Here is a 27,453-nt window from a genome sequence, read left to right on the forward strand (position 1 = left end):
GAATTAATTTCTAAATGTTTGTGTAGTCTTATGGTAAAACATACTCACCAGGGTTAACATTTGATTTTGTAATCATTTTTTTCTTCTTCTTTTTTCTCATTACATTATCATAATAACATGGTGTTTTTAAGTAGCCTACCACAGTGTTATGAATATGGTAATCATTCAGTTCTGTGGTATATATTGAAGTATTACCACCTGATGTACCACAGTAATATCACAGAACATTTTGTAAGTAACATTTACTCATTAATTTGTGTAATTAAAATGAATGAATTCAGTCAGTTTATTAATGTTATCATAGTTTGGTTTATTTTGATGTAAAAACAAAAGCAAAAAAACAATACAGGCAATTTTACTTTATCAGGTGGAGATTTGAGGGGAAAATTGCATGAAAATGTATGAAAAGTTGAAAGAAAATATTTGGTAAACAAGCATTATATTTTTACATAAAAATGTGCAATTATAGCTAGAAATAATACATTTTAATAATGAAAAATAGCAAAACATGATTTTCTTTTTATTTTAAAGTATAGAAATTAGGGATGCCACAATATAATATAATATTGAACCGTTCGGTTTTGCATTAATTAATTTATTATTTTTCTACACATTCTATCATTTGCCTCCATCCCAATATACTGAACAACGCAACATACATTCACTACTCACGGAACACTATAGTTATTCATAATCACGAAAGTTCATTATTTGCATGCATTTTAAAGCCTTGCCGGTTAAACATGCGATTTTCCGAGCGCGCGCACTAAAAGCCTGTCAAACACGTGATTACTGGACTAAGTAGTCTTACTGAGCTAATACTGTCAAATACACACAAGATTAACATAAACACAGTTGGTTATGTCTAAAATTAAAGTAAAATCGCCGTGTGTCTGTATATTAGATGCGTGCAGGTCTTAAATTGACAGCAGCGCAGCCTAGTGAACATGCTGCCACTTGTCCTTAAAGGGACAGTTCACCTTTAAAATGATGTCCTTATTTACTCGCTCTAATGTTGTTCAAAACCTGTATTCATTTCTTCTGTTGAACACAGACAGTTGAATTCCAGACCAGCAACTGTTTGGTTTCCAACATTCTTCAAAATATATTTTATGTTCAACAGAAGAAAGAACTTTATTCAGGTTTAAACCAACTTGAGTAATCGCTGACAGAATTTTCATTTTTGAGTGAACTATTCCTTTAATGTTAATAAAACAACAAAAGACAAAGAGAAAATCACTCACTGCTCTTGGCTGAAAAACGAATACAGTAGCTATAATCAATGTATATTTTAAAGTGAAGTCTATTGTTTTATTTTTAAATGTATTCCTTCAATTCCATACTTAAATGCTGCTGTACAGCTCTGAGCTGCCAGTGTAAATCTTTATATAATTTATTTTATATTTTACAATACACTAGGAATGTGTACAAGGGTTTTTTTAAGTAAAGTTTTAAGTTTCAGTAAGGTTTTTCAAGTCTTTTAAGTAAAATAAAGAAAGAGTATTGCAATAAAAAAAAATCTTTTTTTCCTCCTTAACCTCTTTCTGTTCCTGTGGCCTAAGAATAGCAAATAACAAAATAGCAAAAAATTATGTGAGAAGCCATCAGAACCGAACCGAAAACCATGGTTAAAAAACAGACGTATGTATTGAACCGTGGTCTAACTGTATTGTTGCATCCCTAATAGGAATCATTATTTTCATTCTGTATTTCATATCAGGTGTATACATTCATTTATTGTATCTGACAGGTGTGATGATCAGTGGAGTTGAATTTTTACCTCCATTGTTTGGATATGGGCAAAAATATGGATAGAGTTTCCCAGTGAAAGACTGAGCAGTGAAAGAGTAGATATGAGAGCTGGACTCATCATAGAAGGAGACCAGACCCTCCTCATAATCCACAAACACACCGACCCGCTGCGGCTTCACTATCAGAGACAGAGAGACAGGAGGACTAGCACAGGCTTCATATTCATTCTCATTCCTCAGAATCACAGCCCAGTATCCTTTACTGGGACTCAGTGTGATCACTCCCTTCCTGTTAATGGATTCTCTGACCACTCCTAAAGCCCATTCAGTCTTTCCCTTCACCTGCACCTCAAAATAAAATCTCCCCGAGGAGAATCCCTCCTTTCCCAGAACACATACAGATGAATCAAATCTCTCTGGTTTGTCTGGGAGTTTCTGTCTAATGTCTTCATGTCTCACTTGTTTTCCATCATCAGACAGGATGAGATCAGGATGAGCTGTATCAGGATCCAGAGTCACATCCACTGAGAAAACACAGAAAATGAATCACAATTTAACACAGATATTTTGTGATGATGTTTGTAATATGTAATCAGTTGTTAATCATACTGTAGGTCAGTGATGAAGCTGTGAGTGTATGAATGTAATCTAGTGTAGTGCAACACACACACACACACACACACACACACACACACACACACACACACACACACACACACACACACACACACACACACACACACACACACACACACAGTACCTGCATACTGCTGCATTGTCTTCAGATCTGTAGAGACACATGACAATAAAACATCATCAGATCTTTGATATGTTTATGTGTGGAATTATAAGCTTTAAAACTTAAAGCTTAAGCAATATAATCTTAAAGCTTAAACTTTAAGATTATATTGAACGAATTACAACATCATGTTTTATCTGAACAATGTGTGTTTCTCATTTCAGAATGAAATGTAATTTTTTTGTGGCTAATGTTATTCATCTCAATTATTCATTGTACTGTAGTTTTGAAATTAAAACAACAACAAAAAAAGGTATTTAAAAAAAAAATAACTTTTAAGATTTTAAAGATTAAGCTGCAGGCCTGATATAAATGAAGAATAAAATGAACCCCTAAACCCATAATCAAGTCAAGTCAAGTCAACCTTATTTATATAGCGCTTTTAACAATGCAGATTGTTTCAAAGCAGCTTTACAGTGTTAAACAGGAAAATAATGCAACAATTTTATTTTATAAGCGAGTATCTACTACAGCCACTCACAAATCAGGTAACCATCTGGACCTGATCTACACACACTACTGCTCCACAGACAACACTTTAGTTACTCCACTGCACACCTCAGATCACTTTCTCATCACTCTTAACCTCCTACTGACTCCGGACACAACACGCACTCCTCCGCAGATCACCTTTCGGCGTAATCTACTCTCGTTCTCTCCCTCCCATCTATCCACTATGGTTTCATCCTCACTCCCTCCTAGGGTGACCACCATCAAACAAACCAAATGTGGGACAATTACTAAGTTTGTGTGGGACAATGTGGGACATGTTACCGACACTAAAACATAACCTGAAACTGTTACACAATGTCTATCTAACTTAATAAAAACATATGTATTCTGCCTTTCAGATGATAAAAATACTTTGTTCTTTAGTCCCTTCCAGAAAACACCATTACATCACAATGTAACATTTTACATGTCATTTAAATTCAACATCACTGAGCCCAAAGGCAGCAGGCATCAGATCTGTCCAATAATGAACAAATAAAATATAAAGCAACATATAATATAATATATAAGTATAATATATAATATTTAATATTTCATGTTAAGATAGAATATAACCAATTTACCGAATTATCCATTCGTTTTCTACATGGAACGAATCCGCTCCACATTTTGATTGACAGCCGTCACAACCTACTAGTGACCGTGTTTACTCCTTTCTTTTCAACCATTGGATAGGATTTTAAAAACGGCTGTTGTTGTAGGCTATTTGTGAAAGGCGGGATGTTACGTCTGACGAAGCGCTGTTAAATATGTCTAGGTGAAAAACGATGCCGCAAAAAGAATAAATGAAATGCTTTCTTAAAAAGGCAAAATAACGCATGCATGTTTTTTTAATATGATAATTAAAAACCAACAGACTGATGAAAATGCGGGACATTTTCTCAATATGTGACGTGCGGGACATGGGGTGAAAATGCTGTGCGGTACAACGCAAAGCGGGACGGGTGGTCACCCTACTCCCTCCACCTGCTCAGTTCTCAGCACTAGACACTAACAGTGCTACTGACACTCTTTGCTCCACTCTAACATCTTGCTTAGACAACTTCTGTCCCCTTTCATCCAGGCCAGCCCGCACCACCCCCTCTGCCCCCTGGCTGTCTGATGTTCTCCGCGAACATCGCTCTGGACTCCGGGCGGCAGAGAGGAAGTGGCGCAAAACTAAAAACGCTATTGACCTAACCCTATATCAGTCTCTTCTCGCTTCTCTCTGTACTAATGTCTCCACTGCTAAAACGACATACTACCACAACAAAATCAACAACTGCTCTGACTCTCGTGCACTTTTCAAAACATTCTCTTCGCTCCTTTGTCCCCCCCCCCCCCCCCCCTCCTTCGTCAACTCTTACATTTCTTGAACAGAACAACCTCCTGGACATCAACCAATCCGGTTTCAAAAGCGGCCACTCAACTGAGACTGCCCTGCTCTCGGTTACGGAGGCACTGAGACAGGCAAGAGCAGCTTCCAAATCCATAGTACTTTTCTTACTGGATTTGCCTGCTGCTTTTGACACAGTTAACCACCAGATCCTCCTGTCAACTCTCATAAAGATGGGCATCTCAGGAAAGGCTCTCCAGTGGTTCAAGTCTTACCTCTCAGGTAGGTCCTTCAGGGTGTCATGGAGTGGTCACATCATCTAGCCACTGGAGTTCCCTAGTGCTCAGTGCTTGGACCACTTCTCTTCTCCATCGACATGTCATCATTGGGATCTGTCATTCAGAAACATGGCTTTTCCTATCACTGCTATGCCGACGACACTCAACTCTACTTCTTATTTCAACTGATGATCCACCGGTTGGTGTTCGTATCTCTGCCTGCCTAACAGACATTTCAGTCTGGATGAAGGAACATCACCTGCAACTCAACCTTGCAAAGACAGAACTGCTTGTGGTCTCAGCCAACCCAGCACTTCATCACAATCTCTCCATTCAGCTAGGTTCATCAACCATAACTCTGTCCAGGACAGCCAGGAACCTTGGGGTTGTGATTGATAATAAGCTAAAATTCACTGACCACATTACTGCAACAACCCGGTCCTGCAAATTTGCACTATTCAACATTAGGAAGATTAGACCCTTCCTATCAGAGCATGCCACACAACTCCTGGTAAAAGCTCTTGTTCTCTCCAGACTGGACTACTGTAATGCTCTTCTAGCGGGCCTTCCAGCATGCACTATCAAACCCTTGCAACTGATCCAGAATGCAGCGGCGAGGGTGGTCTTTAATGAGCCAAAGAGAGCGCACGTCACGCCTCTCTTCATCAGTCTGCACTGGCTACCAATAGCCGCTCGCATCATATTCAAGGCACTGGTGCTCGCCTTCAAAGCAACCACTGGCTCTGCACCAATATACCTAAACTCACTTGTTCAGACTTACACACCCTCCAGGAATTTACGTTCTGCCAGTGAACGACGCCTTGTGGTGCCATACCAGAGAGGCATGAAATCGCTCACGGACCTTTTCCTGGACCGCCCCCACTTGGTGGAATGACCTGCCTATCTCAATTTGTGCGGCCGAGTCTGTAGCCATTTTCAAAAAACATCTAAAGACACATCTCTTCCAGCAGCACCTGACCAATCAAGAATAGCACTTATCATTCTATTCATTTTCTGTCTGTCTAATTTATTAAAAATAAAAAAATTAATTATAAAAAAAAATAAATAAAAAAAAATAAAATAAAATAAAATAAAATCTCTGTTCCCTTTCGAAAGGGAACTCTCGCTGCGTCAGCTGACGCTATGGGGAACGCCTCCCTTCGTGACAGGTGTCTGAAGCTACTATCGAATTACGTCAATCCTATTGACCGGTGACAGCCCATGATGTCATCAATGTGCGACCCGGAAGTATATAAGGGTGCCTTGCCAAACCACACACATCTTTTTCGCCTTCAGGGACTGTCTGTTTGAAGTGCTAGACGAATTAAGGTAATTCAAATTCATTGTTTAATACACACGAGTGTGTATTTACTGCCTGGGATCAAGAGCATGCACAGTCAGTTCATATGAAGTTGTTTGTGTGTAAGTGTGAGTGGTTTTCAATCTGAGATTGCTCCACTCTAGTCTGGCTTTCTTCTTGAGGGAAGAGAGTTTGGCATCTGGGGCTGGATGATGCTGTCCCGCTCACGCCGAGGCTGAGCGCTGGCATACATCATGGGTTTCTCAGATGCAGCTTGCCGATCATCGCGAGAGGTTATATACCTCTCGGACGATCTGGCGGCTAACAAATCTTATCAGCAAGTGCTCTTAGGGATGGCTGGTGAGAGTGGTATGAATCCTCTCAGTCACCCTGACCGTGTATGCTGAGCTGATTAATTTTATGGAACGTGCTGCAGGCAGGCTGCGGCTGCCATGTTGGCGCTTTAGAGGAGAGATCGCTCGTGATAGATTGCACGATCGGTTTTTCCTCAGCCATAAATCATCAGCTCAGATGAGCCTTCCATTTTTTCCTTATCTCCTTACAGAGATCGAGAGGGCAAGGAAGAATCCATATTCGACCCAATATTCATCGACATCAGCGTTTTAACTTCGCTGATGTCGAGGGGATAGGGGAATATGGATATGTGTGGATGCTACCGATTGACGAGGAACGTTTGCGAACTTTTCTCGCAATTTGTTGGGCATCAACACTGAGAGTTCAAACTCTGCCATCTACCTCTCTAAAACACGTTGTGCTCTGATGGCAGGGCATACACGGCAACAGGTCAGGCTGGTGCTGCTTTTTACACCATGGCGGTGTAAAAAGCATGGTTTCAGGCGTTCCAGGCAGATCTGCTGGGGGATCTCGATCAGGGTTAGGTTTTTAACCCCTGATGCGGTGGTCGAACTGCGCCGCACCACATTTCTAGCTCTCCGTGCCACCAAGCAAAGCAGCTGCCGCGATCGGCTGATCGTGGGCGGCGATGGTGGCCTCGGAGAGACATCTGTGGTCGAACTCGGTGGATATCGTGGAGAAAGGAAAGAGCTTTCTCCACGAGTCGCCGGTTTTGCCTTACAAACTTTTCATTAAAAGTTTGGAGAGGCGAAGGCACGTTCGGCAGCGCTTAACCTGCGTACCGCTGAGATCCGGATCCGGGAGGGCCTGGCCCGTCATGGCCTGAGGGCTGGAGACAGGGCCAGAGTGCCAGTATTGCCTTTCATGCGCCCCCTCATTGGAGTAGGTCGCAAAAGAGGCGGGTCTCCCGTTGGAAGAAGGATCCCTCATAGTTTTTCTTCATAGAGCGTTTCTCCAGGCGCTTCTTACATCAGGCCTGGGGCGGCCTGCCTTGGCTTGATCAGTGAGAGTGCCCCTTTCAGGCATGCAAGGGAGGTAGAACACCGCGGTCATATGAGAACTGTGTGGTAAGTCTTCGCTCTACACGCCGCAGGTGAGAGTGGTCTATTTTGTGTGATACACTAAAATATGTATTTCTTACAGACCTTTGTTCCCTGTATAGAGTGTGGGTTTACGCAACCATTAGGAAAGGAGGAGTTAACTGAAGTTTCCCCCTGTAGGTGGCTTATTACAGCACCAGGATCTGGGCTTTGGAGGTGAGTGTGTGTTGGCTTTCCCCTTTAAGGAAACGCAGGGCAGGCCACCGCTCATGTTGTTCATATGTATATAAACTTAGGCTTCCTCTCATGGTGAGAGTTGTGTTGAGGCCGCCGCTCATTTCTACTGAAATGTTAGCGGAGTACTAAGCGGTAGGATGTCCTTCTGGGAGAATGGAGTGTTTGCTACCGCTTGGGGTTTTTTACTATGTGTCTTCGGTTCCCCTAAGCCACCGCAGGTTAGAGTAGTTTGTCTCTTCTAGAGTGTGTTTACTAGAAACTGACGCTGGAGCTTTTTTGCTTAGTTGGCCTAGGCTGTAGGGATGTTGGAGGTGCGTTGCTGAGGCACTGTCACCTCTGGTTGTTCACTACTTGAATTTAAGCCCTTATACCATCCCTGTGTTGTCAGCCTCCTCTCATGTGAGAGTCGCTCGGTCAGAGCCAGCCCATTTTTTTAATGTCTGGGTTCACAGCAGCTGCGACCAGGTAGCTACCTAAGAGGCCTCCTTTGGGCGGCCCCAGCTTGTATGAACTGGTGTGTTATGCTTCCCAGATACGTTGACTATTGTGAGGACTCGTTACCAGCTGGTAGGCTTTACAAAGCCTCCCTGGGGGCGAGTCCCCATAGCAGTGCAATGGATAGTTATTAGTCAGCCAGTAGTCTAACTGTCAAGGGTTTCATAGCAGTCAGTTGTAACTTGCTACCAGGTGGTAGGCATCACCAGGCCTCCCTGGAGGCGAGTTCCAGATTTGGATACTTGGCTAGCATGGCTTGTTATCAAATGGTAGGCCTCATCGGGCCTCCTTGAGGGCGAGTGCCGATGTGTGACATCGGTACGGCTAGCCTGACTGGCTATCAGGTGGTCCTCCGTAAGGACGAGCCCCCAGGGTCTTTTTGTTACTCTGACAATTTGCATAATTGCTATCAGTTGGCAGGCCTCTCTAGGCCTCGCTGGAGGAGTGCTCTGAGTCTCAGTCACTTGACGGTTAGCATGGTAAATGCTAGCAGGTGGTAGGCCTCACCAGGCCTCCCTAGTAGGCTTGCTATCAGATAGAAGGCCTCTTTAGGCTTCTTTCTGAAGGTGAGCTCCCGAGGCAGGAATGCTTGGGTAGCTAGCATGACTTGCTATTAGGGTAGGCCTCACCGGGCCTCCCTGAAGGCAAGTATTGATGCATGGCATCGGGTGAACTAGCCCGGCTGGCTATCAGGTTATAGGCCCCATTAAGCCTCCCTGAAAATCGGCTGTCAGGTGGATGGCCTCACCAGGCCTCCCTGAAGGCAGGTACCGATGTATAGCATCGGGGTTAGCCTGGTCGGCTACCAGGGTTTAAAAGGCCCCATCAAGCCTCCCTGAGAGTCGGCGTTCAGGTGGAAGGCCTTACTAGGCCTCCCTGAAGGCAGGTACCGATGTTCGGCATCGGGAAGAATTGCCTGCTGGCCATCAGGTTCTAGGCCCCATCAAGCCTCCCTGAAGGTCGGCTGTCAGGTGGAAGGCCTCACCAGGCCTCCCTAAAAGACAAGCTATCAGTTGGAAGGCCTCACCAGGCCTCACTGATGGTAAGCACCGATGTTGGCATCTGGTTAAATAGCCTGGCAGGCTGTGAGGTGGTAGGCCTCATTAGGCCTCCCTAGAGGCTTGCTATCAGTTGGAAGGCCTCTCCAGGCTTCCCTGAAGGCAAGTACCGGTGTTCTTCACATCCGGACAGCTAGCCTGCCGGCTATTAGGTGCTGTCAGTTGGAAGGCCTACTAGGCCTCCCTAGGGCTTACTATCAGTTGGAGGGCCTCACCAGGCCTCACTGAAGGTAAGTACCGATGTGTGACATCAGGTTAATTAGCCGAGCAAGCTATCAGATGGTAGGCCTCATCATGAAGCCTTGCTTTCAGGTAGGAAGCCTCATCAAGCTTCCCTGAAGGCAAGTACCGATGTTCTTCACATCCGGACAGCTAGCCTGCCGGCTATTAGGTTGTAGGCCTCATCAGGCCTCCCCTGAAGGCCTGCTGTCAGGTGGAAGGCCTTACTAGGCCTCCCTGAGGGTGAGCTCCCAGGTTGCGGTCACTTTAACAGTTAGCATGAGTTGCTATCTGACAGTAGGCCCGCACCGGGCCTCCCTAGAGGTGACCTCAGCTGTTAGCATGCTTCGCTAGCAGGTAGTAGGCCTCACCAGGCCTCCCTGAAGGTGAGCTTGAACGCTCTAGAAGCCGGCATATATTGCTATCAGGTGGTAGGCCTGTTCAGGCCTCCCTAAAAGCCTGCTGTCAGGTAGTAGGCCTCACTAGGCCTTCCCCGAGTGTGGAGTCCCGAGTCATGCTCGGGCAGCTAGCATAGCTTGCTATCAGGTAGTAGGCCTCTATAGGCCTTCCTGAGGAACCCGCTATCAGGTAGTAGCCCCCACGGGGCCTCCTTGAAGGTGAAGTTCCCAAGTTTAGGCACTTCTCGGTTACCAGTTCTCTGTGAGTAGAACCTATGGTAGCTTAGCCTACATCTGGGGGTTACCCGCCAGGCAGGTTCAGCTGCTCCCCTCACTGAGGGTCGTCTATGAGCACACAAGCACACAGCCGCCTGAGCCTGGTCAGACGGTCGCAGGCCTCTCGTGAGGCCTCCCTGTTAGATCAGTCCGTAGGCCTGTCCGGCCTCCCTATTGCTTTGAAACACAAGTACTTGGTAGATCCTTAATTTGAGCAGGCAGGCTCCCCTCGCCAGTTAGGGTTGAAAAGTGATACGCTGAGTGTCGCTCTCTGAGATAACCCATCTCTGAGTTCCGGGCTAAGTAGGACTGCCAGTTTTTCAGTCCCTTAGTCTGGATGCCTTCTGAGGCACCATCCGGAGGCTCTGTTTCTGAACAGACAGGGTTGGCAAAACCGAAGTGTCCATAACACTTAGGGCACCAGGTCAGGCCTCCCTGGTGGCACTCGGGCGAATTTGTTTCCCAAGTAGGGACTGGCTGGGGCTCCTTCGGGTCCCCTGGCCACATTCCCTTAAAGGGACTCCTTCTGTTGAAGTAGTTGGTCCCGGGCCTTTGAGCAGTCTGGATAAGACCTCATGCAGTTGCATTAAGGTCCCGTTTTAGGAGTATAGCTTGGGCTATAACCGTAGGGGATGCTGTCACTGACAGCCCAGTGTGACCTGAGGGGGAGTTGCTCAGGTTTTTCAGTTGAATTTACTTGTGCTGACAGATGTCCCTGCCAGTGGGCAGACACTCCCCTCAGCATGGCGGCATGGGTATATCGTTCCCTATAGCGTCAGCTGACACAGCGAGAGTTCCCTTTCGAAAGGGAACATCTCAGGTTACGTATGTAACCTCTGTTCCCTGAGAACAGGGAACGAAACGCTGCATCTCGTTGCCATGCCTCGGGGCCTGTCTGCCAAACAGTCCCTTCAGACGAGAAGATGTGTGTGTGTTGGCAAGGCGCCCTTATATACTTCCAGGTCGCACATTGATGACATCATGGGCTGTCACCGGTCAATAGGATTGACGTAATTCGATAGTAGCTTCAGACACCTGTCACGCTGGAGGCGTTCCCCATAGCGTCAGCTGATGCAGCGTTTCGTTCCTGTTCTCAGGGAACAGAGGTTACATGCGTAACCTGAGACGTTCTGTGCTAGATTAACTGAGACTTGTTACAGCACTTGCATATTGTTGCCCTTGACTGCTCTAGTTGCTTCTATTGCCCTCATTTGTAAGTCGCTTTGGATAAAAGTGTCTGCTAAATGACTAAATGTAAATGTATTCAGCCGTATAGCCATTCTGGAGAAAACGGTGATGTCATCAGTTCATTTGAATTATCATACAGTGACAGTGTGGGCTTTAGATCAGTAATTAGATCAGTAATTTAGTTTATATGGTTAATTTAGTTTAATAATTAGATTTATTTGGATATTTAGTTGAAAAATGTAGTGTCCCAACTGAGCACGCCAAGCCAGAGGCAACAGAGGCAAGGAAACCAAAACCCCATCAGGTGACCTAATGGAGAAAAATAAACCTTGAGAGAAACCAGGCTCAGTCGGGGTGCCAGTTCTCCTCTGGCCAATTAACAAACAGCGTATGATTATTGTATGATTATTGTATAATGTCTATCAATTTGCTTTTCTTAGAAACTTACAAATCTTGATAAACTAATTTGATCTGATGTGCAATGTGCATTCACAAAATGTTGACACAGAGATAGTAGATCATTAATGTTTCTCAGCTAAACGTGTTCACAGATGTACTAAAGCCTCATGGTTGTGGTTACAGTGATGAAGCTTCTAAAACAAGATTAATTTACTGCATGTTTTCCGAAATTAGAGCTAAAAATAGCCTGCTCTCTTCAAGAAGAACATGATCACATACTTCTCTTATTCCAGTTTGGACCAGACTCATTCTTCATTACTGATATTAAAACATGATAAATGTATCTGTACATTGTATTTGATATTGTACCAGTTTGTGTGAGTTTCTCCTGTAGAATGTCCTGCAGTTGAGTCAGAGCTCTCCTCAGAGTCTCCAAACTCTCATCAGTCTTCATACTGATCTCAGGCCAGTTCCTGGTGTTTCTAGAGCTGCACACGGATGAGTAAATCTACAGCAGGAGAGAGGAGAAATCCTTCAGCATGGGGAGTGTTATGGTGTCATATACTGCATTATCATTGATCAGAGAGATGTTGACTGACCTGTAGGAGGTGGAGGTGATCTTCAGTGTGTGAGAGCTGCTCCAGCTCAGTGTTTCTCATCTTTAGCTCAGTGATCTCCTGCTCCAGCTCTTCAATGAGCTCTTCCTCCTGTTTCTCTGCTGCTTTCTGCTTATCCTCCATCATCTCCAGCAGTTCAGTCTGACATCTCTCAATGGAGCGGATGAGATCAGTGAAGAGCTCAACACGGGCTGCTTTCTCCTTCTCTGTGTTTCTCTGCTCAACCAGAACAATAAACTTATGATTAGTTTTGTTAGAGGCAAATAATATCATCAGAATCACTATTACTATTGCTCACACTTCAGTGTTTTAGGCGGTTTTCAAAATCCCTAAACTGAAGTATTAAACTTCGTCCTGCACCTTTTACACTGAATGAAACATCCATGACTCACAAAGTCACTTGTCGCGACACCAACTACTGGTGTATCGATGTAACCTGCAGAAAGTGTCAAAATCCCCACCACTAATACACAAATTATTGTCAGTAACCTTGCCTGTATCCGAAAAGAGTTTCAAACAAAGCTGCAACACACTGAAGTGATGATTCTTTCTTCAATGAATCAGTGTTTTTGAACAAATAACTTGTGTGAATCAATCAAAATCAGTGACTCACTCATAAAGACAGTCACTTGTCGCCACCTACTGGTGAAAAAAATGTAACCTCAAAAAAGAGTGTAAAATCCCCACCAGTAAATCACAGACTGACAGTATTTCTGGAACAAACACTAAACACTGTTTATATTCGGACTATTTTAGACCGGTCGGGTCACAGCTTCTGTGGAGTAGCCCAGTACCTGTGTGACTCGTCATAGACATAAACAGAGAGAACCTCCGGCTACAATGTTCTTCCGCAAGACACATGCAGTTTTGTTTAATAACCAATTAGCCGCCAAAAGTTAAAGGTGCAGTTATTTGAAATCAACCCACTAAAACACACACCTGCCTTCATTGTTCCGCCCCCAAAATGCATGAACACACACCATCTCCAGAACAACAATGACACACTGTCCTGTTTATATTATAACAACAGCATATCTTGGTTCTGTGAAATATGATAATACCAATGTTACTCATGTATGAAGCAGAAACAACGCAACCCTGGTGGATGAATTGTCGCTGGGACGCCACAATGACTGCTGCTGCTTAAAAACATTTGTAATGGTGATCGGCAGGACTGGCTCCCTCCCAAATCTATGTTTAGATCTTTATATAATTACATTATTTTAAACTCACTTTTCTGACTTCTGCTGAATGTTTGACGTCTTGAATCTTCATGATTCTGTCCTGGATCATCTGCTGCACGTCTTTCTGTGTCTTCATCAGTTCAGTCTATAGACAGAGAACAATACACAATGTTTTCATAACTGATGTGATTCCTCATGATATAAGCCCTTGAAAATCTGTTTTGTTAATAACTTGTACCTTCTTCTCTTCACTCTCCTCTTCTATAGGAACAATGTTGTGGTTCTTGTGGTCTGTTACAGTGCAGATCAGACACACACACGTCTGATCATCTCTACAGAACAGCTCCAGAGGTTTGTCATGTTTCTGACAGATATAGTCCTCCGGATTACTCCCAGGATTGATCAGTTTGTGTTTCTTTAAACCTGCCACTCTCAAATGAGGCTTCAGGTGAGTTTCACAGTAAGAGCTCTGACACACCAGACACAACTTCAGGGCTTTCTCCTTTCTTTCCACACAGTAGTCACACAGAACTTCAGGTTTTTTCAGAACTTCAGGTTTTTTCTCAGGACTTTTCTTTTTATAGTGATCTACAACTTCTCTGAGTGTGGTATTAATCTTGAGATCAGGTCTGTGCTTGAATGTTTCTTTACAATATGGACAGTTGCAGGTCTGGCTGTTGTCCCAGCACTTATTCAGACAGGTCTTGCAGAAGTTGTGTCCACATGGAGTGCTGACTGGATCAGTGAACACGTCCAGACATATAGAGCACTGAAGCTCCTCAGTCAGTGGACCGCTGGAGGAAGACATCACTGGAGAGAGAAATGATGAAGATAAATCACCTGCACTAGTCTGAAGTTTGGACAAACATGTGACCTTTTGATCTAATGGCTTCTGCTTAAAGGACTGAAATAATAATTAATTAATAATCATTATTATTATTAATTATTTTAATAAATGGATGAGTGGACAGTGAAGGAAATGCTTGACAAGTCTACAGCACACATGTGAACTCCTTTAATACTGTTTATAAAGAATCCCATGATGCACCTCATGAAACTGGTTGAATATAAAGAGACTTTGAAGAAACTCAAATATGTAAGAGATCATGTTCAGTCAGCTGGTCATTACTGCAAAATAAACCCAGACAAGCTGATCAGAACCCTATGTTAAGCTCATTACAAGACAACTCACCAAATACATAAATATATGAAAGAGCAATATTGATTTTAAATGATTTGTATTATCTGCTGCTATACCTTCCTGAACTGTACATATTAAATATTAAATGAGAAGAGTGAAAGACAACCATGCAATAAATCATTTTTCTTCTTGTTGTTGTTTTTTTTTTTTTTTTTACTTACATGGAGGTGTTTCCTCAATACTCCGTCTTTTGGGTTTTCCTGCTTTTGTTGATGTTGGTGAAGATTCTGCCATTGTTCTTTCCCTCTTCGTGTTTAAGAAAATAATTGTATTGTATGATCAATGGACTGGGAAACATTTTTTAATATTTATATTAAATTGGTTAAAGCTTGCGTAAGAATTTATACAATCATTCCTTTGAAACACAGTGAGCGACTCAAACTCACTAAACAATCTGAACTTTGACCTGCTGTTTAGATTAACCAAAGAACAAAGTATATGGGTATATTTACCAACAAAAATATATATCACAAAAATAGATACATCTCTCCAGAAATATATTATATAGTCAAATAATCTTGTTTGTATGTTAAATGTGATTTTCAGCTGCAGTTTATCAGGTTTGTGTTCAGTCTGTCTGCTGAATCACTCCCTGTTTACTTCCTGTTTCTTTAATCTTTATGTGACAAAATGACAGAAACACCAAACTTGGCTTCACAACCAATCAAATAACACTTAATTCTGAAACCATTTCAGTGCAGTAAACAGCTAAAGTAGTTGAGTATTAAACATGCTTAAACCTGGTTGTGTTCAGCTCATTTCAGTTTGACATAAACCAACTAAACCAGATCACTTCCATTAGAAACCTGTTCAGCTCAATCTCTCTTATATTTCTAACATTACCTGTGAGGATCAGATGTGTCCACAAGACTCTTTGAAAAGCTCAATGAATATTCTGTTGTTTGAAGAGGTTGATCGTTTCAGGCGTCCGTATCGTTGTTGTTCATGAAATTACTTTCACTTTCTCTGAATCTCTCTCTGAACTGCAGTGATGGCAGATCCTCCTCACATATACATTTTAAATTTAAAGTGATAGTTTACCCAAAAATGAAAATTCTGTCATCATTTATTCACCCTCATGTTGTTCCAAACCTGTATGAGTTTCTTTGTTCTGCTGAACACAAAAGAAGATATTTTGAGGAATGATTGTAACAAAGCAGATAGAGCATTGACTAATATAGTAGGGAAAACAACACTATGGTAGTCAATGGCTGCTCTATTTGCTTGGTTACAAACATTCTCTCACAATGTCTGCTGTTATCAGTGTGTTCTGTTTGTTTGTTTACTCTTATTATTATTAATTATTATTAATGCCAAAGTATCAAAAATACAAGTATATACACTTGTAGGTAAAACAATAGGTAAAAGTTACATACAATGAAATTATATGGAAAGCAAAGCATCTATATATATACAAAGCAAAGTATATATATACATTTGAATACACGTTTTATATAGCTTATATACACAGACAAAAAGTTTATTGTCTTAAGAGCTTTAAGATTCTTAGATGATGAAATATTTTGGATGTACTGTTCCAACGCTTCTAAAAACAATGAATAAAGGATTTTGATGAGTGAATTTTACGGTGAATGTGAAATTTTGCAGGAGCAATACTAGATTATTAATAAAGTATTCATTAGATTTATCTTTTTGTAAATTTAATATATTTTTGTATATAGCTAAACAGTACATCCTTAAAAAAACAAAGAGAAACCCGGAAGCACATTGCAGTTAATACAATTAGAAAATTCGACCCAGCTGTGTGAGGACAATCCCAGAAGATATGAAGAGCAGTTTCCTTAGGGGGGCCATAGAAAGAACAACTTGTGTCTATATCCGACTTAAAGGTGCAGTGTGTAGTATTTATGAGGATCTATTGACAGAAATGCTATATAATATACATAACTGTGTTTTCAGTGTTGTATAAAGACCTTACATAATAAACCATTATGTTTTTATTACCTTAGAATGAGCCATTTCTATCTACATATACCACGGGTCCCCTTACAGTGAAGTCACTCTTTTGCCACCATGTTTCTACGGTAGCCCTAAATGGACAAACTTCTCTAGAGAGCGCTAGCTACTCTCTGCTTTCTCAGACAACAACATCTTTGTCCTGTGTCTGCCCTCGTAGCTTCTCTATGTGCTTCGAAGGGGAGGGGTTGCAATTCACAACCTCACCGCTAAATGCCACAGATTAATGTTTTAAATGCGTATTATTAGGTTTGTCGTTTTTGCCCTAGAATATCAGTTCATGTTTTTGGCCATATATCCAAGTCATTCATCAAAGACAGTATCAATGTCAATAGGCTATATTTATTGTATTTCGGCTACACCACAAGGTGTCACTAGCCGCGTTTCCATTACAGATTTGCTTAAAACTTTTCTAATAGTCGATACAAAAATATTGCGAAATGACAGTGTTCCCATTAACTGATGTTATGTGACTAAAACAATTTTTTTCCTCTCATGATAAATCATTCCAGAAATTATGCCACGTATGTTGTTAGGTTTATGTATATCCCAGCCACCGCACGCCATTGAAGGAGACTTGTGTGTTATCCAAGCATTGATGGCAAGTAAAGCATCTTATACTTGAGCGGCACATATGAGGTGTTTCTGGGTGTTTCTCCTTCTTATCTGCTTCAAGGTCTTGATAAATTGTGGCATTTTCTATTCTATTGTCTTTTATGAGTTTAATATAGAACTCTGTCTCATCTTCTGTCCAAACATACCGCGGCCTCTGTAACAAATGATCGACTTTTACATACGCCAGGTTATTGTGACGCATTGGACATACAGAGACGAGCAAAATGTTTGAATTTGCATGGTTGTAACTCAAAGGTTTTTTTTGCACTTCGTTATTTTGGCTTGGAATTCGTTTGTTGGAAATATAAACTGAATTTTGAAATGCTTTTGAAATGAAAAACTTTGCATTTAATAAACAAAATATAGCCTATTTTTAAATGAAGACATGCAGCGTTTGGAGCGGAGTGCATGCAAAATAATCTGTTCCCTGAATCCACGCCTTTTTTGTTATTGTGAGTGTACACAAATAAAAGTAGACAGTTTACTGTTTATAATTATCTTGCACTTAAAATGGCTGAAAAATGACGGAGTATTGTGAGTTGCTGTCATAAAGGAAGAAATCCATCAGAAGGCGCCGACGCCTTCGTCGGACAGAGGGTTAAAGAAAACGTAGCCTATTTAGTTTCATAGTTAGTTATGTTTAAATATTATTATTTTTTTAATTTCATATGCTGATTATGAAAAGTGAGCAGCATGAGTAAATCAGATGCGCATATGTCTGGGTACATGGAGTGGGGTCAGACATGATTTTGAGCACTTCATCGAATTTTGTTTTCTAGAATATTTCTTTAAAATTAATGTTGTTTTGTATAAATTATATTTTAATTTTGATCAATGTTTAATTAACTATTTGCCTTTATATTTAATAAATAAGAAGCAAACCAAGATCGTCTGGAATGGATTGACGTGCGTAACTGGCCTGTTTCCTCGGCCTTTGAGTAAGCCTGAAACTATAGCATCTTTCTGTTTTTAATACATTTCTTGAATATGTCTTAATTAGAGTAGGCCTATAGATAGTTATGATATTTGTGGCTGTACCGGGGTCCATCATTACTAGGTTAAAGTTACGCCACTGTCCTTATTAGGAGAAAATATATGTTGTTTTAACGACATAAGATCTCGTTATTACGACATACTTCAGAGGAAAAAAAATATGCAGGCCCTATGTGGCAGCAATGCGTCACCGTACCAGGTGTTTCCTGAAAAACCACCTCATGCGACTTTTTTTTCGATATATGGGAGTTTTTGTGAAATCAACGCATTTCCATTGGGCGTATTTTCAATTTGAAGGGTAAAATAGAAACGCGGCTGCTGTGGCCTCAACGCTTCGCCCTCGCCTACTCTGAGCTCGATTGCTATGTCTGATGTAAACCACGCCCTCCTCATTACCCTACGCACAAAGAAATGTAAAAATACATAAATGTAAAAATAAAGAAATTTATAAATTAATAAATGTGGAAATAAATAAAAATAGAAATGTATAAATAAATAAAAGAATAAATAAATAAATGTGGAAAGAATAAAAAAAAAAAATATATATATATATATATATATATATATATATATATATATATATATATATATATATATATATATATATATATATATATATATATATATATATATATATATATATATATATATATATATATATATATATATATATATAAGGAAATAGGCCTACATGTATAAAAAAATATTATTTTAGCTATTTTTTTGTATATTTATTTATATCGTTTTGCTTTTTTAAATTTCTTTGTATATTTATTTATGAATTTATTTATTTTTAATTTTGGCAGACTTGGCAGTACATAGTATGACACTGTTTGCAAATCTCATGCACTCTTTTTGCTAAACTCTAAACACATTCCCACTCACTAAAACACATTTCACACTGTGATACATTTGAGTCACAAAACACTAAACACAAGAGACAAAAGTTAAACACAACTAAAACACAGTTGTCATCGTTTTCACACAACAACTCAAAATTGTTCACACTTATTTCTAATGATGTGATTACAAAATATAGGCAAAATATAGGCCTGTTCAGGTACTCTGGTGACATCGGTGCACTGAATGTTAATACCAGCAATAGAGGGAAACAGTCCGAGAGGGAGGGGAGGAAGAGTATGTGTAAGAGATGGTGGACGAGGAGGAAGAGGCTGAGGATGAGAAAGAGCCAGGTGTGGAGAATGTTGTCAAGACTGATCTGACACAACAGAGGGTTTTCCCTTTGCCTGGCAAGAGACGACATTGCCTGTGATGTGTCAACCAAAATGGAAAGTAACGTCGCAGTAAGAGGAAGAGTGAGGATGAAAGGGGGAGCCCGTGGAGGAAGAGGGGAAGAGAGGAAGAGAGGGGGAAAGGGGGAGAGGGGAAGAGAGGGGGAAAGGGGAAGAGAGGGGGAGAGGGGAAGGGGGGATGAGAGGGGAAGAGGGGGGTAGGAAGAGGTACCCCTGGAGTGGGATGTGGCCTCAGCAGATATAAAATACAAACCTTTGAAAATGCATGAATGAATCGAATGATTTTACAATGTGGAGAGAAATAAATATTTTCATCAATATGCAGTTCTGGTCTTGTGTGTACTGTTTGGTCAATATATTCATAAACTTTACTTATCTCTGAAAAAATCAAACCCAGATTACATCATTAGAAAAGTAGAAATTTTACAAGTGTTTAAGATTGAGAACAGCAGTGTGTAAATTAATCAAACAGAATCAGATTGTATGAACCATGTGTGTGCCATACGGTGTCAAAAATGGGTTTTGTTAAATTATTGTAAAATTTTGAATGAAGTGTTTAATTTTGCAAAAGAACTGCGGTGTTCTGCTACTTCTGTGTGTGGATGTGTACATTGTGTGTAGTGTTTTGACAAAACGAGCCTTGTTTTTAAAATTGTGCTTAAGCAATCGTAAAAAACTGTATATTACTGAAAGCTTTATTTGATTTTGAGTACAGGTGAACATTTTTTGAGGCAATTGTTTGATTTTGCCAGAAGAGTCAGGGGTTTTGTGAATGTAGTTTGAGAATTCGGATTTGTGTTTAATGTTGTGAGAAAATTAGTGATTGTTTCACGAAATGTGTTTTAGCAATTCAGAAAAACTGTAATATAATTAAGCATTTGAAACATTTTAAAATCTAAAACAACCATTAAAATTCAGAATTTTAAGTATAAAATCTTTTTAGGGATGTAAATTCATTTATTATTATTGACAGGTGTAATGATCAGTGGAGTTGAGTTTTTACCTCTATCATTAGGTTCTGGGCTAAAATATGGATAGAGTTTCCCAGTGAAAGACTGAGCAGTGAAAGAGTAGATATGAGAGCTGGACTCCACTTCATAAAAGGAGACCAGACCCTCCTCATAATCCACAAACACACCGACCCGCTGCGGCTTCACTCTCACACACAGAGAGATAGGAGGACTAGCAAAGGCTTTATATTCATTCCCATTTCTCAGCCACACAGTCCAGTATCCATTACTGGGTCTCAGTGTGATCTTTCCCTTCCTGTTAATGGATTCTCTGACCACTCCTAAAGTCCAGTCAGTCTTTCCCTTCGCCTGCACCTCAAAATAAAATCTCCCTGAGGAGAATCCCTTTTTTGCCAGGACATCTACAGATAAATCAAATCTCTCTGGTTTGTCTGGGAGTTTCTGTCTAATGTCTCCATGTTTCACTTGTTTTCCATCATCAGACAGGATGAGTTTAGGATGAGCTGTATCAGGATCCAGAGTCACATCCACTGAGAAAACAGAGAATATGAATCAAATATTCACAACGCAAAATTCTGTGATTATGTATTTAATATTCAAGCTGTGAGTGTATGAATGTAATCTAATCTAATGTAGTGTAGTGCACACACACACACACACACACACACACACACACACACACACACACACACACACACACACACACACACACACACACACACACACACACACACACACACACACACACACACACACACACACACACACACACACACACACACACACACACACAAACAAACACACAAACAAACACACACACACACACACACACACACACACGGTACCTGCATACTGCTGCATCCTCTTCAGATCTGTAGAGACTAATGACAATAAAAAATCATCAGATCTTTGACATGTTTATGTGTGGAATTATAGATGAGCTTTAAGATTGTATTTAAAGAATCAAGTACAACATCATGTTTTATCTGATCAATGTGTCTACTGATATTTAGAGATTCAAACAGAAACCCCTATTGCTTTGAGTTTGAGCTCTTAGTGTTCTTCCTTTATAAAACAGATTTTGTGAATGTTTGATGAAATTGTTTTATGCAGGTTATTTTTTGACTAACATTAAACATTCAATTTTGAAACAGAATAGTGTTGTGATTATGCAGCAAATACATCGTTTAAAAAAAATAACTTTAAAAAAACTTCAGCTTTAAATTAAAGCCCAACGCTGCTAAGCTGTTTGAGCTTAAAGCCAGACATTTCACACATGTACCAGTTAGTGTGAGTTTCTCCTGTAGAGTGTCCTGCAGTTGAGTCAGAGCTCTCCTCAGAGTCTCCAAACTCTCATCAGTCTTCATACTGATCTCAGGCCAGTTCCTGGTGTTTCTAGAGCTGCACAGGGATGAGTAAATCTACAGCAGGAGAGAGGAGAAATCCTTCAGCATGGGGAGTGTTATGGTGTCATATACTACATTATCATTGATCAGAGAGATGTTGACTGACCTGTAGGAGGTGGAGGTGATCTTCAGTGTGTGAGAGCTGCTCCAGCTCAGTGTTTCTCATCTTTAGCTCAGTGATCTCCTGCTCCAGCTCTTCAATGAGCTCTTCCTCCTGTTTCTCTGCTGCTTTCTGCTGCTCCTCCATCATCTCCAGCAGTTCAGTCTGACATCTCTCAATGGAGCGGATGAGATCAGTGAAGAGCTCAACACGGGCTGCTTTCTCCTCCTCTGTGTTTCTCTGCTCAACCAGGACAATCAACTAATGATTAATGATGTTTGATAAGACAAGAATCAGTGTCACTATTGCTCACACTTCAGTGTTTTTAGAGGGTTTTCATAATCTTGCAATGTTTGCACTGACTGATTCTTCAAATCATGTGTCTTGTTCAGGAGAGATGTGCTGTTACTTCCCAGACAGCAACATAGTAACTTCCCAGATCCAGGCCACATCTGGTAGACATCTGGATTCAACATGTACCAGATGTGGGCCGGGTCTGGGCTGACACTATGTTGCTGTCCGGGTTTACTAGTGATCAGGTTATCACAGCCATGTCGATATTCATACCAAAAGTGCGATTGTGAGTATAATATTGTTTTTATAAAACAATTAAATAAACAAGTCTATAAATAGGTTACCTTAACATCTTAGACAAATGTCAGTTACCTTGTCTGTATTTGCTCAAACCACAGAAAAGAGTTTCAAACAACTCAAACAATACAAACAGTGGAAAGTCCCAGTGCTGTTGGACTGTATATCAGGACTAGCCAGAACTAAATGATGAGTAAAAAATAATAAAATTAATTTAATTACATTATTTTAAACTCACTTTTCTGTCTTCTGCTGAGTGTTTGACGTCTTTAATCTTCTTGATTCTGTCCTGGATCATCTGCTGCACGTCTTTCTGTGTCTTCAGCAGTTCAGTCTATAGACACAGAACAACACACAATATGTTTTCATAATTGATTAATTTTTTCCCAAAATCAAAGAATGTGATTCCTCATGATATGAGCCCTTTAAAATCAGTTTTGTCAGTAACTTCTACCTTCTTCTCTTCAATCTCTTCTTCTAATGAAACAGTGTTGTGGTTCTTGTGATGTCCTTCAGTGCAGAACAGACACACACACGTCTGATCATCTCTACAGAACAGCTCCAGAGGTCTCTCATGTTTCTGACAGATATAGTCCTCCAGATTACTCACAGGATTGATCAGTTTGTGTTTCTTAAAACCTGTCACTTTAAAATGAGGCTTCAGGTGAGTTTCACAGTAAGAGCTCTGACACACCAGACACGACTTCAGGGCTTTCTGCTTTCTTTCATCACAGAAGTCACACAGAACTTCAGGTTTCTTCAGAACTTCAGTTTTTTTCTCAGGACTTTTCTTTTTATAGTGATCTACAACTTCTCTGAGTGTAGTATTAATCTTGAGATCAGGTCTGTGCTTGAATGTTTCTTTACAATATGGACAGTTGCAGGTCTGGCTGTTGTCCCAGCACTTATTCAGACAGGTCTTGCAGAAGTTGTGTCCACATGGAGTGCTGACTGGATCAGTGAACACGTCCAGACATATAGAGCACTGAAGCTCCTCAGTCAGTGGACCGCTGGAGGAAGACATCGCTGGAGAGAGAAATGATGAAGATAAATCACCTGCAATACTAGTCTGAATTTACCCTTTATGTGCTGTTTGTTTAGGGTGCAGAATGTTTAGGGTCTCCCCAGAACCCAGACAGTAAGATAAGATTTTGTAACATAATCATAATTTTTTTTAAACAAAAATAATATTTCTCACTTTATTAATGTTTTAATGTAGGCTACAGGTGTGCAGTTTTTGGGAGGTATGTTATGTTTGTATTTTATTTGCCTGTCTGCAATCATTTAAATATATACATTTATATAATATAGCAATATTTTGTGTAAAATTCACTTTAAAGAAGATCTACATTTCTCAATTTCTTTCATAGTGAAAACATGAGAAATGTGCCATGATTTAGCAGAAGATTGCTGTCATCTACTGGACAACAAACCCTTTTAAAATTAAAATAACATGACATTTCAGTGCGTGTGTGTGTGTGTGTGTGTGTGTGTGTGTGTGTGTGTGTGTGTGTGTGTGTGTGTGTGTGTGTGTGTGTAGTAAAGCACACCAGCATTCCACATTGTGGCACTAATATACAACCAAATATATATATATATATATATATATATATATATATATATATATATATATATATATATATATATATATATATATATATATATATATATATATAGTAAAGCTGCCACATGCCCACAAAGTCACCAAGTCTCATGCCAGATTTAGATGAAGGTACCACTTTATATCATTATTTCAGCAAACATCCTTTGACCCCAACAGTGCATGAGGGAGAACAAAAGAAGATCTAAGCCCATTTGCTTCTTGTAATAATGAGTGTGCTTTTGGTCATAAAGGAAATCCTGCCTCAAAAATCAGATTTGGGGTTACATTTACTTTTCTGTCAAGAAGTTCTCTCATAAGCATTTAATATTCACACTGAAAATGATAATGAGGGAAAGAATCACTCCTTTTTAAACAACATGAACTATAACCTGCTGAGCAACCTCCTGAGGTTATATCAGAAACAGCAAGTACAAAGTATGTCATATACTTACCTACAAAATACAAATAGGCCATAAGTCCATAAAATAACCAAACATTTAGTATGACTAAGAGTAGTTTTAATCTTGTTTAATGTAAATGTGATTTTCAGCTGCAGTTTAGCAGGTTTGTGTTCCGTCTGTCTGCAGATCATTTAGGCTACTTCCTGTTTCTTTAGTCTTTATGTAGCTAATGTCCCAAATGGCACACTTAAAGGGGTGGTAAACCACGATTTCACTATTCTAACTTTAGCTAACGTGTAATGTTGCTGCTTGAGCATAAACAACATCTGCAAAGTTACAACGTTCAAAGTTTAAAGCAAAGGGAGATATTTGCTTTTAAAGAAATCAGTTTCTAAGGACTACAGCAAACGGCCGCTAGGGACTACTACACATTCACCCAGGTTTTGCTGACATCACCAGGCCCAATATTTACATAAACCCCTCCTCCGGGGAATATGAAATAAGGGGGGCGAGGCAATTTTGTATCGCCGCGGGGAAGCGTTAGTAGGCTGTGTTTTTGCCGCAATGCCGAAGAAACGCTGTTATTTTCATCCGGATTGCAGGTCTGGGGTACTTGCTCTGTTCAGCCTTCATAGGGACGGGGGTGCGTTGCAGAGCGTTTAACATACAGCATGTTATATGCACGCGTGTTTGAGTCAGCGGGGAATCAGGCGCGCGCAGGGCTCCCTGCATCCACCGTCTTCGCGATTTCAATACCAGATTTGCACAACGTCAGCTGCGTGAAAAAAACACTGCCGGTGCGTGGATGCACGACGCGCGCGCTGCACATTTCACGGAGGACAACACAATCTTCCACAAACTTTGCGAGTTCAATACAGGATATGCACAACGGCTTGTCCTGAAAGCTGGATTTACAAACAGAAGCTGTTCACGGGCCACAACCTGTAAGTCTGATTTATTTTTCATCGATGTGTTTTCCTGTAATAGGTTGTAGCAAGGAAGTAAACAGATGACAACGCTGTTCTGCAAACCAGTCTGTTAAATGCTCATTCATACTTAACGTTATCCGACGAACACCTAACGTTACAAACACTAACGTTAAAATCTCAACAGCGAACCTGGCATTAGTGTAAATGATTCTTTGATTAGAGCTTTTATGTATTGTTTATCTACAGGCATGCTAAACATGGTTCTGTGTGTGATTTGGCTAACTTACTAGTTAAAGCCAGTGCTTAGTGTTTGTTTTGGGTTAGTTCTTGCGACAGATATTTGGCTATAATCGTTCTAAAAATACAAAAGTTAAAGTGCCATTCAGTAGCGATCATTATAGATCCGCAGTCTTTACTCTCGAGGACTGAACAGGTTCTGCTCGATCATCTTCACTCAAATGTTCTGGGTCTGATTCGGGCGGTAAGGGGCGTGACGTTTCCGACGTGCACTGCGGTTAGCGAATCACAACACACTAGGCCAGCTAACCAATCTGAGCCCACTGCGTATTTTTGAGGGACTGGCTTCATACAACCCGGAAAGCATCAGACCGTTTTACAAGGAGGGACAGAGCAGTGTAGAATAAAGGTCAAATATATGAAAAATAAGGCAATTTTTTTTAAAACGAAGCATGAACACATGTTACAGTGCACCCCACAAACACAATCAAGCCTTCAAAAGAATGTGTTTTACCACCCCTTTAATGTGCAATTTCGTTCTTGTGGACTTACAATGGTGCTGCGTGCGCGTGTCCATTAAATCAGGGGTTTTCAAACTTTATGATGCCAAGGACCCCCAAATATGAAGAACCTTTTATGAGGGACCCCCTTCATAAAATCCATCTATATATTTTATGTATACAAAACATTTAAACTGTTAGATAAATAGTAGCTTAAGTGTGACATTATAAATACAACATATTGTTTCCAAACTTAAATTGGCTTTACTTAACTTGGATGTATAAACCTGAAGAAGAATATTTCTCAATTAAAAATTATTTGTATAAGCAACTTTCACAATAAATGTATGTAAGCAGCTTACAGTTAAGAATACTGTTAATTTTAATGTTAAGAATACTGCATTACAACCCCAGTGAGCAAGATAAAGGGGACTAAAGTGAGAAAAACTTTCTAGAAAGATACATATACAATTCTGGAATGTATATGTAGGCTATACAGCAAGAAAGGAGAGCAAGATTTAGAAATGAAACAGTTAGAATGTTTGGTAGACTTCATCCTTTTCTGAAATTTTCTGGGGACCCCTTAGAACCTTCTGGAGGACCCCCAGTTTGTAAACCCCTACGTTAAGTCCACGAGACCGCAGGGTGTCCCATTTGTCATTTTAGGTCTCAGAAGGGTGCTCGCGAGCGCCCACTTTGAGGTCGATAGGCGCCCTCGATGCGCACTTCTGCCGAGCCCGCACTGGCAGTCAAGCGGCATTACGTCGTGAAAGTGCGGACTCAGAGGAAGACCGTGAGGATTTAGGTTGCCATTTGGGACAGGACCTATGTCGCGTGACAGAAACACCAAACTTTGCTTTACAACCAATCAAACGACACACTTTTAATATATGATAAAATGATATAATTGCAGTGCAGTAAACAACTAAAGTAGTTGAGTATTTGACATGTTTAAACCTGGTTCTGTTCAACTTATTCCAGTTTGACATAAACCCACTAAACCAGATCGCTTCCATTAGAAACCTGTTCAGCTCAATCTCTCTTATATTTCTATCATTACCTGTGAGGATCAGATGTGTCCACAAGACTCTTTGAACGGCTCAATAAATATTCAGGTTTTTGAAGAGGTTGATCGTTTCAGGCGTCCGTGTCGTTGTTGTTCATCAAGTTAGTTTCACTTTCTCTGAATCTCTCTCTGAACTGCAGTGATGTCAGAGCTCCTCACGTATTTTTC

At 40.6% G+C, this 27,453-nt stretch overlaps 1 protein-coding gene across 1 annotated transcript; it reads right to left on the reverse strand.

Moving 5' to 3' along the window:
• Positions 1–291: 291 nt before the first annotated feature.
• Positions 292–27,404, reverse strand: LOC307133496 (uncharacterized protein). Its single transcript, XM_079828578.1, has 16 exons — positions 27,280–27,404; positions 23,004–23,575; positions 22,788–22,883; positions 21,965–22,198; positions 21,735–21,873; positions 21,298–21,333; positions 20,444–20,982; positions 19,293–19,400; positions 19,114–19,155; positions 14,805–14,889; positions 13,681–14,252; positions 13,492–13,587; positions 12,241–12,474; positions 12,011–12,149; positions 2,512–2,538; positions 292–2,275 (listed from the first exon to the last, which is right to left on the reverse strand). The coding sequence occupies exons 2-16, from the start codon at positions 23,571–23,573 to the stop codon at positions 1,731–1,733; spliced, it is 3,462 nt and encodes a 1,153-aa protein (XP_079684704.1). The 5' UTR covers positions 23,574–23,575; positions 27,280–27,404; the 3' UTR covers positions 292–1,730.
• Positions 27,405–27,453: the final 49 nt, after the last annotated feature.

The sequence above is a fragment of the Gobio gobio genome, assembly GCF_949357685.1.
Source record: "Gobio gobio genome assembly, chromosome: 11".
NCBI classification, from domain to species: Eukaryota; Metazoa; Chordata; class Actinopteri; order Cypriniformes; family Gobionidae; genus Gobio; species Gobio gobio.